Here is a 12955-nt window from a genome sequence, read left to right as displayed (position 1 = left end):
GGAGGTGAACATATCAAAAGTCCCCGGCCGTAGCCCTTGACCCTTGGGGGGGGGGGGGGGGGGGGGGGTTGAAGGTCCCATTTTACGGTTTTACGATTATACCTCGGAAACTATGCGTTTTAGTGACATGGCCACTGAGACTTTCAAGAGCGGATATCTCAAAAACTACAAAAGATATCGAAAAACTTGACTATATAAAACTTGTAACAAATTTAATCAGCTTTCGTTTTGTTTATTTATTTGTAGTTTTAAATGTATGTAAAATGTATAATTGTTGGTGCAATAAAGAATACTTACTTGTTTAAGCAGTATTGCATGTAACTCCTCTGGAGTTGCAGGCGTCCATAGGCTACGGAGACTGCTTACCATTAGGCGGACCGTATGCTTGTTTGCCATCGACGTAGTATAAAAAAAGTTATGTCGCTAAGACGCAAAGTTTCCAAGATATAAGTGAAAACCGGAAAACGGGACCTGCGGGTATTTCCGGATGGATACGACCTTCCAACCTTCAAGAAAAGAGTGCAGTTCCATCTCAAAGACCGGCAATGCACTTATAACCCCTCTGGTGTCCACGGGCGACGGTAATCGCATACCATCAGGCGATTTGTCTGCTTGTTTTGCTTATTCCGCTATTTTGTAACTGAATCGACAGAAAAATCAGTATGAAATATTATTATGGACCTGTAGAGATGAGTAGCCGAACAGCAGAAAGAATTTTTGCGGAACGGAGACGCTTCGCTCGCGGATAGCAAATTGAATGATAAAAATCCATTATCACTTAATATCGTTACATCATACTTATGACGAAGACGCGTGCCTTGAGTCGTATGGTGATGTTATTAAAGGTTAAATTTGACAAATCTACGCGTCATCGTGAATGACACAAACTATGTAAATTATTCTAGTTTTTTACAATTTTTTACTTTTATTACAGGAATTGGCTTCAAGCTCAGAAGAAAACCCCGATTATACAGATATAGACTTAATACAACACATCAACGTGGACATTCTCCGGCTTATACGGCTGCTCACAGGTAAGCCAAAATCGGCTTTATTACAATCGCTGTAAAGTCCATTCTACGTTTTAAATATCTATAGAGCGTCCTATGTGTGAAGTTAACATTGTAGACATAATAATACTGGGATGCGTAGAATAGGTAGTGCAAAGTCCCAATTCTTTTTGTGTACTACATGTTTAGGTTTCGTATAAATTATGTATGTATTTAAGTTAAGATATCCCTCAAAGGAATAAGTTCGCCTTTGTACTTCTTATTAATTGTATGTTACTTTTAATAGTATTTTTGTACAATAAAGAATTTACTATTACTACTACTCTGAAGTAGATGGCGTTGTAGGGTGACATACGTTTTGTGGTAACTGGATTATGAAACTTACCCGCCGTTCTAGCTAGGGACATTTCATATCGTAAATATTGAACGACCAATTTGGCTAAGACTCTAAATTGCTCAACAATCGCAGAGCGTGATGGTACTTCATTAATCCCGTAACGACCGCATTTTTTTTATACCACGTCGGTCGTACGAACTAACGCTCAACTGACGTCAGCGTAGGGGGAAATCAAGCCTTCGTACTCATTTGGCTAAGGTTAAGCTTAGGGTTAACATGGGGTTAAAAGTTAAAGGTAAAAACTACATAATTTACTGATTAATCCTTGTCTTTTCAGAATCAATACAAAAGTTTAAGTTATTAAGAAAATCAGCGCATATAGTTTTGGTATCGTCTTTAGAAAAAGCAATATGGAACTGGATGGATACATACCCCCAAGTAAGTACATACACCGTGTGCTCGACTTGCTCGAGTAACCCGACAGAGTTTAACCTTTCATCCCTGAGGCCATAAAGAGCTGTTTCACTATTGGTCAATGACGACAAAAAACATTTTTATTCTTTGTGTTTAGTTTTCAAATGTGGTCAAGTATACCTTTAAAATCTGTCGGGTTATTCGAGCCCAGGATGTATAAGAATATTTCTAAGTTAATACACTCTATAAGACGAAAACTCATTAACTCGAACTTTTTGGCATTTGGCCTAAAATGCTGTTATCAAGGTTCCATCATATGAACAAGTCTTTCTTTTTCAGGAATTCGCAGAAGTCCAATGCCGGCCTAACGAGGATCTCAGCAAATGCTGTGACACTCTTTTCGACATTTTACAAGATTGCTTCTCCGATAACAAGAAATCTAGGGTCGCTATGTGGCCTCTACAGATCATGTTATTAGTTTTAAACCCTGTAAGTATTTGAATAAAGTGTATAATCGCTTGTAAGAAGCCAAATGGGTTGTCGTTTTCTAAAGATTCGTGCACTTTGTTCGTGCTTTGACTTTTAACCCTAAGTGTATAAAAATAGGGTTTATAATCGAATTTTGCGTCGTCATTTTACAAGATTTCTCCGATAACAAGAAACCTAGATTGGCTATGTGGTAGTAGCAGATCATGTTATTGGATCTGAACCCTGTAAGTACAGGAATAAAGTTAAAAATTGTTTGTAAAAAATGTAGGTAATCGTTTTCTAGATTATCGTACAGATTATTTCAACTCTATGTCCATAAGTATAGGGTTAAAAATCAAATATTTCGACACAATTCGACATATTACAAGATTGTTTTTTTAACAGAGACCTTATCTTAAGGAATATCGTAAAAACTGGTTAAATTATGCATGTTTACAAAGTAAAATATTATTTTGCAGAAAGTCTTAGAAGAAATAGTGAATGCAGACAGCGGTGCTCCGTGCAGTCCGCGACATACGAAGAAGAAACATTTTATCGACTCGGTGAAGAGAGGGCTAAGTAAGTTTTTTATACTAACGTATATTCGGCTGATTTCGGAAATTGGATTATCCCAAAAATCATTTAAAAATCACTCATATTCTATTGGGATAAGAGTCCTTTTACGGAATTATCCGCCACAATTTTTTTCCTTTCGGATTTACATATTTCGGAACTGTCACATTTTAAGAAGTTAATTTTGAAAAATAAACCAAATGAATGAAATAACCAGACAGAGAAGTTTTTGTGGGAAAATAAAGTGATTGACAAAATCAAATATCGGCATGTCTATTATCGATGTTACCTTAGCGTTATAGATATTTTTAACATTGTACAAAAAGATAGCTACCGCGAAATACACAACACGTTCGAAATCTCCTTTGATACACCCATTGGTAGTTTTCTTATTTTTTTTACACTGTATTCTACAGTTTGAGTTTTTATTTTTAAATACTTAATATATGTAAAAAAGAAATTATGGTCGGATTTGTAATTGATTTGCATTCTTGAAATTTCCCGGTAAATTACAGGAAGTAGCTTTTACATCTTTTAATTATTAATCTATGGCTGACTTATCGATGTTATTATTTGTCGATGTTTCATTTTCTCAAGCACTCGTTTTTGTCACAAAAACTTATATGTCTGGAAATAACTCAGTTAAGTATCAAGCAATAGGTTTGAAACAATTTTCCTCAATGTTTTTTTTTTTTGCACAAAATCACCTGGCACGTAAATAGACTCAGTTTCAACGCTTTGGTGGAACACATTTACGTTGACTACTAACATCTTGATTCTTCCTGTGGGTAGGTAAAATTGTCAGTTTAAGAGAGGTATGGGCATTGTGAATGTCGTCTAGCTTAGTGTGGTGGGGCACAGCACAGCGGATGTCATTCCAGATCTAGAGCAGAGCCCAACTGGGGAAGTACCTCCACCTTACAGAAAACCGCAGTCAAATAACACTAGACCCTACTCATAGTGTTGTGTTCCTGCCAGGTTGCCAGAGCTCAGCGAGGCGAGGGAGGGTTGTTAGGGTCGGCAACGCGCATGTAACGTCTCTGGAGTTGCAGGCGTAGGCTACGGAGACTGCTTACCATCAGGCATATTAAAAAAAAATAGTCAGTGCCGTTTTAAATTTACAATTCTTAATATTATGATGATACTATTTTCATTATCCAGGCCCACAGAACAACTCTAAACAGATGACAGAAGCGGCGGTTGTGACGTGTGTCAAACTGTGTAAGGCGTCGACGTATCTGAACATCGCTGACAGCGGCAATGTTACTTTCGTGCTTGTGAAATCCGTTACTAATGATCTCAAGGTGAGCCTTTATCAATTTTGCACGACTGCTCAAAAAAAGAGTATATTGGTGTATGTATTCATTACACTGTTGGCCACAGGCCTTTCACAAAATGCATTAAGCCGGCTACACATTTAATGAATAGAATCAGGCGTTACTTTGCGGAAATCCATGTTAATTAAAGCAAAAACTGAGTCGCCGTCGGACTTCGGACCGTCATCATCTCCTGAGGATGCCTCGTAGAGAGGCGAAACACGTGGTGGTGGGTTGTTATATTTATTTGCGTATTTATTTTTGCGGTGGGAGGATGGGAACATTAATTGTAAACATACACGTAAAAATACTCAAGTAAGTATAACTTGTATAACGGGTGAGCACTGATTGACTAGCACGTTATATTTGCGTGGATTAGCAATATAATATTTTTTGTTTTAATGGCTACACATTTGTCTGTCGTGGTGTCTTGTGTTGTCGTGATGCATCAGAAAGGTAATCGGTTTCATACATTTAATATGGTTGCGTTCACATTTCTATGATGCACGACACGTCAGACAAATGTGAATCCAGCATTAGCCACAATCGCGTCAATATAAATATCGTGGTCACGGCACCAAAATGTAAAAGTATCTTTTTTTATACAGGTGTAACAAAAAACATAGATATCCGTTTAAGGGCATAATTGATATCGTGTTCTGATTAGGAAAAAGTAGAAAAAAATGTTTTTAATGAAAAAAAAAATTCAATGGGAAATTTTTTCTTCTACTTTTCAGGGTTCCATACCCAAAGGGTAAAACGGGACCCTATTACTAAGACTCCACTGTCCGTCCGTCTATTTGTCACCAGGCTGTATCTTATGAACCGTGATAGACAGTTGCAATTTTCACAGATGATGTATTTCTGTTATCGCTATAACAATAAATATTAAAAAGTACAGAACCCTCGGTGGGCGAGTGGCTGACTCGCACTTGTCCGGTTATTTTATCAGAACACGATACCAGTTATGCCCTTAAACGGATCCCGACTATTTTTGTTGCATGAATGTAAATCCATCCATCTCATTTAAAACGGCATTATTATCTAAAAGTATTTTTGGAATGGCTTCAAAAATTTTCAATATTTTACCCAATGCCATTTTAAATACAGAAAACATAAGATTTTTAAAAAACGTCTTTTTTCATTCTTATCAAACAAAGCGTATTACTCTATTGACGAATATAAAAGAGACAATACAGTAATTTAATTTAATGCAATACTAAAATTTATATAGTGTTTAGAATAAGGTAAGATTTAAGCATGCAATTTATTCTTAAAATTACCAACACAAAACAAAATTTGTACACCTAATGATGGTAAGACATAGTGATACTAATAAATACTAAATTGTCACATCTATGTACCTATGTCTAACAAATAAAGTATTGATTGATTGATTGATTAAAAAAAAACCGGCGTCGGTCTTTTATCCTAGCAGGCAGTGAGCTCGTACGAAGCTGGAGGTTAGAATCCCGGTAAGGGCATTTATTTGTGTGCTTATAACGAATGTTTGTTCCTGAGTTGTGGGGATTTTCTATGTACCTAAGGGCCTGTTTCACAATGTCCAAGTAAAGTCCTAAATAAGCTACTTTGCGAGCTTAAGCGTTTCACAATCTTCAAATAAGCTTAACTGGTAGATAAAGAAAATTTTGCAGGAAGTTTTATCTGTATAAGTATATCGATATAAGTTTATTAAGTATGTATATCTTTACCTAGCAGTGGCGGATCGTTCAAAGAACTTGATTCCCACCGGCTTGTCTAATTTCAGCCTGTTGAGTACTTTCACGACCGGTTCATGGAGAAAAGGAAAGCAAAATTAGCTCCGGATTCCCTACGAATATTTGTGACGCGCCGCCACTGTTACCTAGTATCCATATACCTAGCTATGCTTAGTTTGGGGCTATATTGTATCTCTGTAAGATTGTCCACAAATATTTACATATCTTATTTCGTGTCGCTAGTTGGCAGTGAAGATAGTTTCAGGGGACTTAGTCAAGATGCCATAACGAAACGCTAAGATTAACGTAAATAATATATTGAATTAGTAAAATTTCGATTTCTGCAAACGATGACGATGAACGTGGCCCTGCCTATGAAGCCGATGGTCCTGGATTCGAATCCCGGTAAGGACATGTATTTGTGTGATGAGCACAGATATTTGTTCCTGAGTCATGAATGTTTTCTATTTTTTCCTACTCATAGTGTTGTGTTCCTGCCGGTGAGTAAGGTTGCCAGAGCTCAACGAGGGGGGTGGGGTTAGGGTCGGCAACGCGCATGTAACTCCTCTGGAGTTGCAGGTGTACATAGGCTACGGAGACTGCTTACCATCAGGCAGGCCGTATGCTTGTTTGCCACCGACGTAGTATTAAAAAAAAATGTATTTAAGTATTTGTATATTATATATATCGTTGTCTGAGTACCCACAACTTGAACTTACCATGGGACTAAGTCAATTTGTGTAAAAATGACCCTAGAATATTTATTTATTTATATTTATCTTTGCTGGCCCCTTGTTCAAACAAAGTATTGTTTCAGTCTCTCCTCTTCAACCCCTCAAAATCCTACGTGCGAGGGAACCTGATCTCCGGCTACTCAGAGCTGGACCTGATGACGGACTGCTTCGTGTCCCTATTCCGCATCATGCCTCATACGAATGACATGATTAAAGTGTGCCTCAACCTGAATACGCACATTTCGTACCACTATGTCATAGTCAACTCATTACTCAGGTAAGGTTCAGGTCTTCGCTCATAACATACTCATATCTGGTCAAACAAAATATCCTTAGCCATTCAACGTGGCAAATCAGCCGACATATTTGGAACGTTTGGGCTAGGTGCTAAGAGTTTGTGGGGTATTTTTATTTTATTCCTGTATTAATATATAATAATCTAGTATTAAACTTTACGTTTTTAGTCAGATTTATTTTAATCTATTATTTATGTGCAATATTATGCTGAAAATAACTTTAAGAAGTTACAACTTTCTTATGAAAAATGTCAAGACGCTATCACAGAATAAAATAATAGTACTATCCTACAGAAACGAAACTTCCTACAAAACGGAAGTTTGACAGCGATTCAGGGACAAATTATGTCGTCCCTTTCCAATGGCTTTCTAGGTTTTAGGGTTGTCAAAATTCAAGTCATTATCTTATCTGTGGTTGTGCACGCAAAGGAATATCAAGTTTTGCCAGCCCTAATAATTGGTAGTAGCAACGCTGAGCCGAACGGAGCCGAGAACGCCCGAAGGCTGCATTTTTTCCCACAGGCGCTATCCCTTATGTTCTTCTACCTCACGTTATCCCGGCATTTTGCCACGGCTCATGGGAACCTGGGTTCCGCTTGACTACTGAATGGGGTTGGCAACTGTCAAAGGTTTGCATAGATGGCGCCATCATAGCTTGCCCCTGTCTCAAGTTTTGTTCTATGAGATTTGGCTTAAAGTACTGGAATCCAGGTCACAAAAAAAAAAAAAAAAAACAAGAATTTGACACAATTCTAGGGATTGACAGGGCAAGCTATGATGGCGCCATCTGTTTAATACTTCGACCGGCCAACCCCATTGAATCGGCGTAGGTACTAGTTTTTACGAGAGCGACTGCAATCTGACCTTCCAACCCAGAGGATAAACTAGGCCTTATTGGAATTAGTCCGGTTTCCTCACGATGTTTTTCCTTCACCGAAAAGCGACTGGTAAATATCAAATGATATATTGTAAATACGGTGTATATAGAAATAAATTATAAATACCTACAGTCATTGAGGACCTAGAACCATGGCATTCATTTAATTTGCACCATTTTGTTACAGGATTATAAAACAACCACGGTTACCGTGGTGGCCTCAAATAGAGCTGCTTTACCCCCGAGCGGCCGAACTTAGAGCGATGTTCACAGATACACTGAATAAAGCTACACAGGTATGATATAATGGAATTTCTAATGTTTCCCATAAAAGTTTAAGTCATAATGTATTGTTTGTCCGCATTTTCGTTAGTTATAATTTGGTTTTTCTCAGAAACTCGTAATTTCTCAGAATTGCCATAAAACAAACCTAACTAACTACTTATAGTATAACCTTACGAAAATCCTGAAAAGTTAACGGTTACAGAATTATGACAAATGATAATGTGACAATCATTACATTATGAATTTCAATAATTACGTCAAACAAAGGGATCCGGAATAATGGTTAAGAGTGGGTTCCACTGATCAGAAAAATTCTAGTGATTTGATTCATGAATCGTCTGATTTTTTTGCATTACCAAATCTCGGAAACCGGTTAAATTTCCAAACCGTTATCATGTACTTGGCGCAAAACCTTTTAATTTCGGGTTCCTTCGTTAAACCGGTTTTAAGGAGAACATTTCCGTAAAGTTTATTTTTATTTTTTTATTTTTTTTATTATAACATTAAAATATAAAATATGTGTACCACAAAACAAAATATTCGCCAAACTGCGAGACAGTTTGTTGGCGATGAGCTCGCTCGTTATACTTATAAAAAGGTACATAATTTTGCACTGTCCTACCGTCCCGGCATGGCCAATAATATTAATTAATTTAACAGGGTTACATAGTCCACACGCCGCTCCGTATGATCTCACGCTCCCTCAAATCCAAAGAAGTGCAAGCCAAGTTCAACAAATCGGAGGAAATGCCGGCTTACAGAAACCTGCTGCTGTGCATGGTGAAACTTATACACGCTGATCCGATGCTTATGTTGAGTGTAAGTAATCTTTGTAATCATATTTCATATTTGACGACCGGTTTGGCCTAGTGGGTAGTGACCCTGCCTACGAAGCTGATGGTCCCGGGTTCAAATCCTGGTAAGGGCATTTATTCGTGTGATGAGCATGGATATTTGTTCCTGAGTCATGAGTGTTTTCTATGTATTTAAGTATTTATAAATATTTATATATTATATATATCGTTGTCTAAGTACCCTCAACACAAGCCTTATTGAGCTTACTGTGGGACTTAGTCAATTTGTGTAATAATGTCCTATAATATTTATTTATTTATTATTTATTTATATTCAATTCGAGTGTAAGTATATTCAATTTCATAATTTATTTTGATACGATATCGATTGTAGTATTGTTGTAATATGTAATATTTCTACTAGATTTCTCCTTAAGGGGGTCCCTAACGCCAATGACCTTCGATCTGAATCCCTTAGTTTTCTAATGTTTTTAGTAGCTAATCATATTAATAGCAACGGCTGTAAGCAATATAGTATCCCATATTTATTTCAAAGTTCATTATCTTCGAGAAATTTATACGTATAATTTTTTTTAATTAATTTAAAATTAAACGCTCTTACTAATTTTTAGAGACGTCAAAGACGAACCCAAATATATCTCATATATGTAAGACCCTTCATAGCAATGTAGTTAAAAAAAAATAGTGTTTGTTTAGACAATGTTTATAAAAATCATAAAAAAATAAGTATTAATTTCTTTCAAAATCCGGCAGACAAAAATGGCGATAAAAGATTAAAGAACCGATAGCCGTTTGTCTTATAATTCTATCGGTAGTGTAAATAAAGGAGTAACGACTCAAAACTAGTCGAAAATCGGTGAAAGCCGCGGGGAGCCCCTTAAAACAAGCATTCCGGTACAACACATTCTTTTTACTTTTTTTTTCTTAAGATCGACTCATGCTTGACCTTTCCGATAGGTTTTCCTTTAATCGTTTTTCTTCAAAATTTTAGGGCCAATAGTCGAGAAGATATGGGGGAAAAAGAGGGCAGGGAGGGGTGATGGTACAACTATTTAATTATTTAGTTTTTTTTTTCTAATTTATCCCCTCAAAAAATATCCCCATTTAAATTCATTTATTTATGTTACTTTTCTTTGGGATACCTATTTACATATACATATATCAGCTCAATCGGCTATGACAGACAAACAGGTTCCCTTTTTGAGGTTCATAACCCTGAAAAGCTAATATTCTAAATTATGGGTATTTCACTATTTCTCTGAATACTTCTTTTTTTTTCAGAACCCCGGCCGCTCAGGCATGGAGATCCAATCTTCAACCACCGAACTAATCAACGGTCTGGTATCGCTGGTGCACCAGACAGGCATGGGCGAGATCTCACAAGAAGCAATGGATGCATTGCTGGCGCTGCACCGGCCTGATCGCGTGCATATGTGGAATCCTGAGGCGCCGCTTAACACCTTTTGGGATATTAGGTTAGTAGGGTGGTATTGTAGGGTGCCAACTATTGGTAGGGTGTCGACCACTAGTATGGTGTCAATCAATAAACTTAATAAAAGTTCTAGTTAGTGCATCGATGCATGGGCGAGATCTGACCTGAGGTGCCACTTAACACATGGGATATGGGGTAAGCAGTATGAGTAAACTAGTGGTGTGTCAAATATCGGTAAAGTGCCAACTATTGCTAGGATGTCAGTCAGTGGTAACGTGCCGACCATTAACGCGATGCCGGCCACTATTATTTGTTAATATCCATTGCTATTAATATTACTAATACTTTTAGTCATGACTGGCATACATGAAAATATATAGGCTCATATAAATAAATAAATATTATAGGACATTCTTACACAGATTGACTAAGTCCCACGGTAAGCTCAAGAAGGCTTGTGTTGTGGGTACTCAGACAACAATATATATAATATACAAATACTTAAAAACATAAAAAACATTCATGACTCACGAACAAAAATCTGTGCCCATCACAGAAATACATGCCCTTACCGGGATTCGAACCCGGGACCATAGGCTTCATATATCTAAACTGTTTGACAAAAACTGACCATACCTCCGGAATAAGTATTGGCGTCGACAATTTTACAGCGTATGAATATTCATGCAAATCTAACAAAAACCCGCTCTTCCACAGCTCCCAAATCCTCTACAACATCAGTCAGAAGCTCATCCAGCGACAGATCGGCAACTACCGGGAGGTGCTGCGATGGTTGCGTGATATTTTGACATGTCGGAACGAGTTCTTGGCCAAGCACAAGGAATATGCCAACGTCGGCTCGCAGATACCTATATGCAAGCAGGCGCATATTAAATTAGAGGTCAGTTTTAGTTTCATTACACGGTTTTTTAATGTTTTTCGACGAACATTAAGATGAAAAATGTCAACTGGTGTCAATTATTGGCAAGATGTAGATAATTGGCAGCTTACCAGCATTTGGTGTAAACAGTTAGCAAGGAGTATGGGGGCGTTCTAGCATAAGTATGGCACCGCCCTTTGGTCGAGTGTTAACCACTTAAGCAGTGTGCCGATCACACTTAATTTGTCGGTACCGACCACTATAAGGGTGCCAACCATTAGTGTAGTGCCGACCATAGGTTAAGTATCATACTGTAGCAAGCCCACCATATAAATATGTGTATCGTGCCAACCATGGGTAGCATGATGACGGTAAGAAGGGTGCCAACTATTAGTATGGTGCCAATCATTGGTTTAGTACCGAGCTTGCTGACAATTTCTGGGGTGTCGACAATTGGGCAGGTTTCAGAAACTTATCTAGCCACAAATCGGCAACTATTTGTGTCAATCATGGGTACGGTGCTGACCTGTTGACCATAAGTTAGTGGGGTGGGGGTGTGAATTGTATCTCGAATTACACTTTAAGCGATTGGCACGTCGCTCCGATGTTTAAGCGAGACAACGCTATACGCGTATTATAGCGACACCTCACTCGCTCGCGATCGAAGCGTGCAGATCGCATCCAGTGTGCCAAGCGTCTAATTTATGTTATTTTGTCCTCAGGTGGTTTTCTTCATGTGCCTCTGGTCCATCGACACGGACGTGGTGCTAGTCGCCATGTCCTGCTTCGCGCTGCTGTGCCAGGAGGCGGACATCCGCTGCGGCGCCGACGAGATCACCACGCAGTGCCTGCTGCCCAACTACGCCGTGTTCCAGGAGGTGGCTCACACTTCCACCGTACTTACCACTGGTAATACCACCAATAATAACCACTTGCTTTTATACAGTGTGTCCCTAGCCATTGGACAGAGCCGAAATGTACATATGCATTAGGGTATTTAGAACCATTGTACAAAGTATCATAACAGCCGGTGTAGCGGTTTCGAAGAAATTAACAAATTACCATTTTTTCTTTGGAGCAGCCTGTATGTGTTAGTAGCTCCCAAGGTAATATCCTCAAAGAATAGTGTGGAACCTTCTTCAACCTTTTTGATTATCTTTTTTATTTATGACACTAATAAGCTTCTGACTTTTGAAGAATGTCATAATTATCAAATATTTCGAACAAATTGTCAAAAACACTGCCAAATATTAACACAGTGTGTTTCTTTTTGTTGTCGATTATTGCAAATAACTTTTATTCGAAAAATTATGTTTTTTTATCTTTTGTTCTAATTCAAAAAATATTAACGTCAGAGCATTCCTGAGAAGTAACCCTACGTGGGATTTCAGGGTTTGTCCAATGGCTAAGGTCACCCTATATATGTATGTTTTGTTGTATTAAGTATATGTATAAGTTTATATTCATATATAGTCTCGGTTACAAATTCATTTACTTTAAAAGACACTGCACCTAGTTAATCTTTCTGGTATAACCCATTGGTTGACTGGTAGAGAATTAAGTCCGCCATTGTTACCTTCATGTATTGTGCAATAAAGATTAAATAAATAAATTATGGTAAATAAGTTGAAAATCTTAACCTTCACTTCAATTTATACCTTCGAAATGTGCAAGTTTGTTCGAAAGTACTCTGATTTATTTACAAATAATGCCGACCAACCTAGACGATACGAATCGAGATATAAATATAACCTTATACAAACATCAAACTCAAAACTAAAATAAAATAATACAAGCCCA

General features: G+C 37.7%; 1 protein-coding gene across 1 annotated transcript in view; it reads left to right on the top strand.

The window, feature by feature from the left end:
- Window positions 1-12955, top strand: part of LOC133532904 (neurofibromin) — a 105419-nt gene that overhangs the window by 9122 nt on the left and 83342 nt on the right. The window contains exons 5-15 of the mRNA XM_061871765.1: window positions 935-1034; window positions 1685-1785; window positions 2101-2250; window positions 2709-2808; window positions 3964-4106; window positions 6654-6847; window positions 7931-8039; window positions 8689-8847; window positions 10125-10318; window positions 10993-11176; window positions 11878-12064. Of these exons, the coding sequence (XP_061727749.1) occupies window positions 935-1034; window positions 1685-1785; window positions 2101-2250; window positions 2709-2808; window positions 3964-4106; window positions 6654-6847; window positions 7931-8039; window positions 8689-8847; window positions 10125-10318; window positions 10993-11176; window positions 11878-12064 (1621 nt within the window). The remainder of the gene's footprint in view (window positions 1-934; window positions 1035-1684; window positions 1786-2100; window positions 2251-2708; window positions 2809-3963; window positions 4107-6653; window positions 6848-7930; window positions 8040-8688; window positions 8848-10124; window positions 10319-10992; window positions 11177-11877; window positions 12065-12955) is intronic.

Source organism: Cydia pomonella, chromosome 28 (genome assembly GCF_033807575.1).
Source record: "Cydia pomonella isolate Wapato2018A chromosome 28, ilCydPomo1, whole genome shotgun sequence".
In the NCBI taxonomy this organism is placed as follows: Eukaryota; Metazoa; Arthropoda; class Insecta; order Lepidoptera; family Tortricidae; genus Cydia; species Cydia pomonella.
Note: the sequence above shows the minus strand (reverse complement) of the source record. Positions and strands in the feature narration are given on the sequence as shown.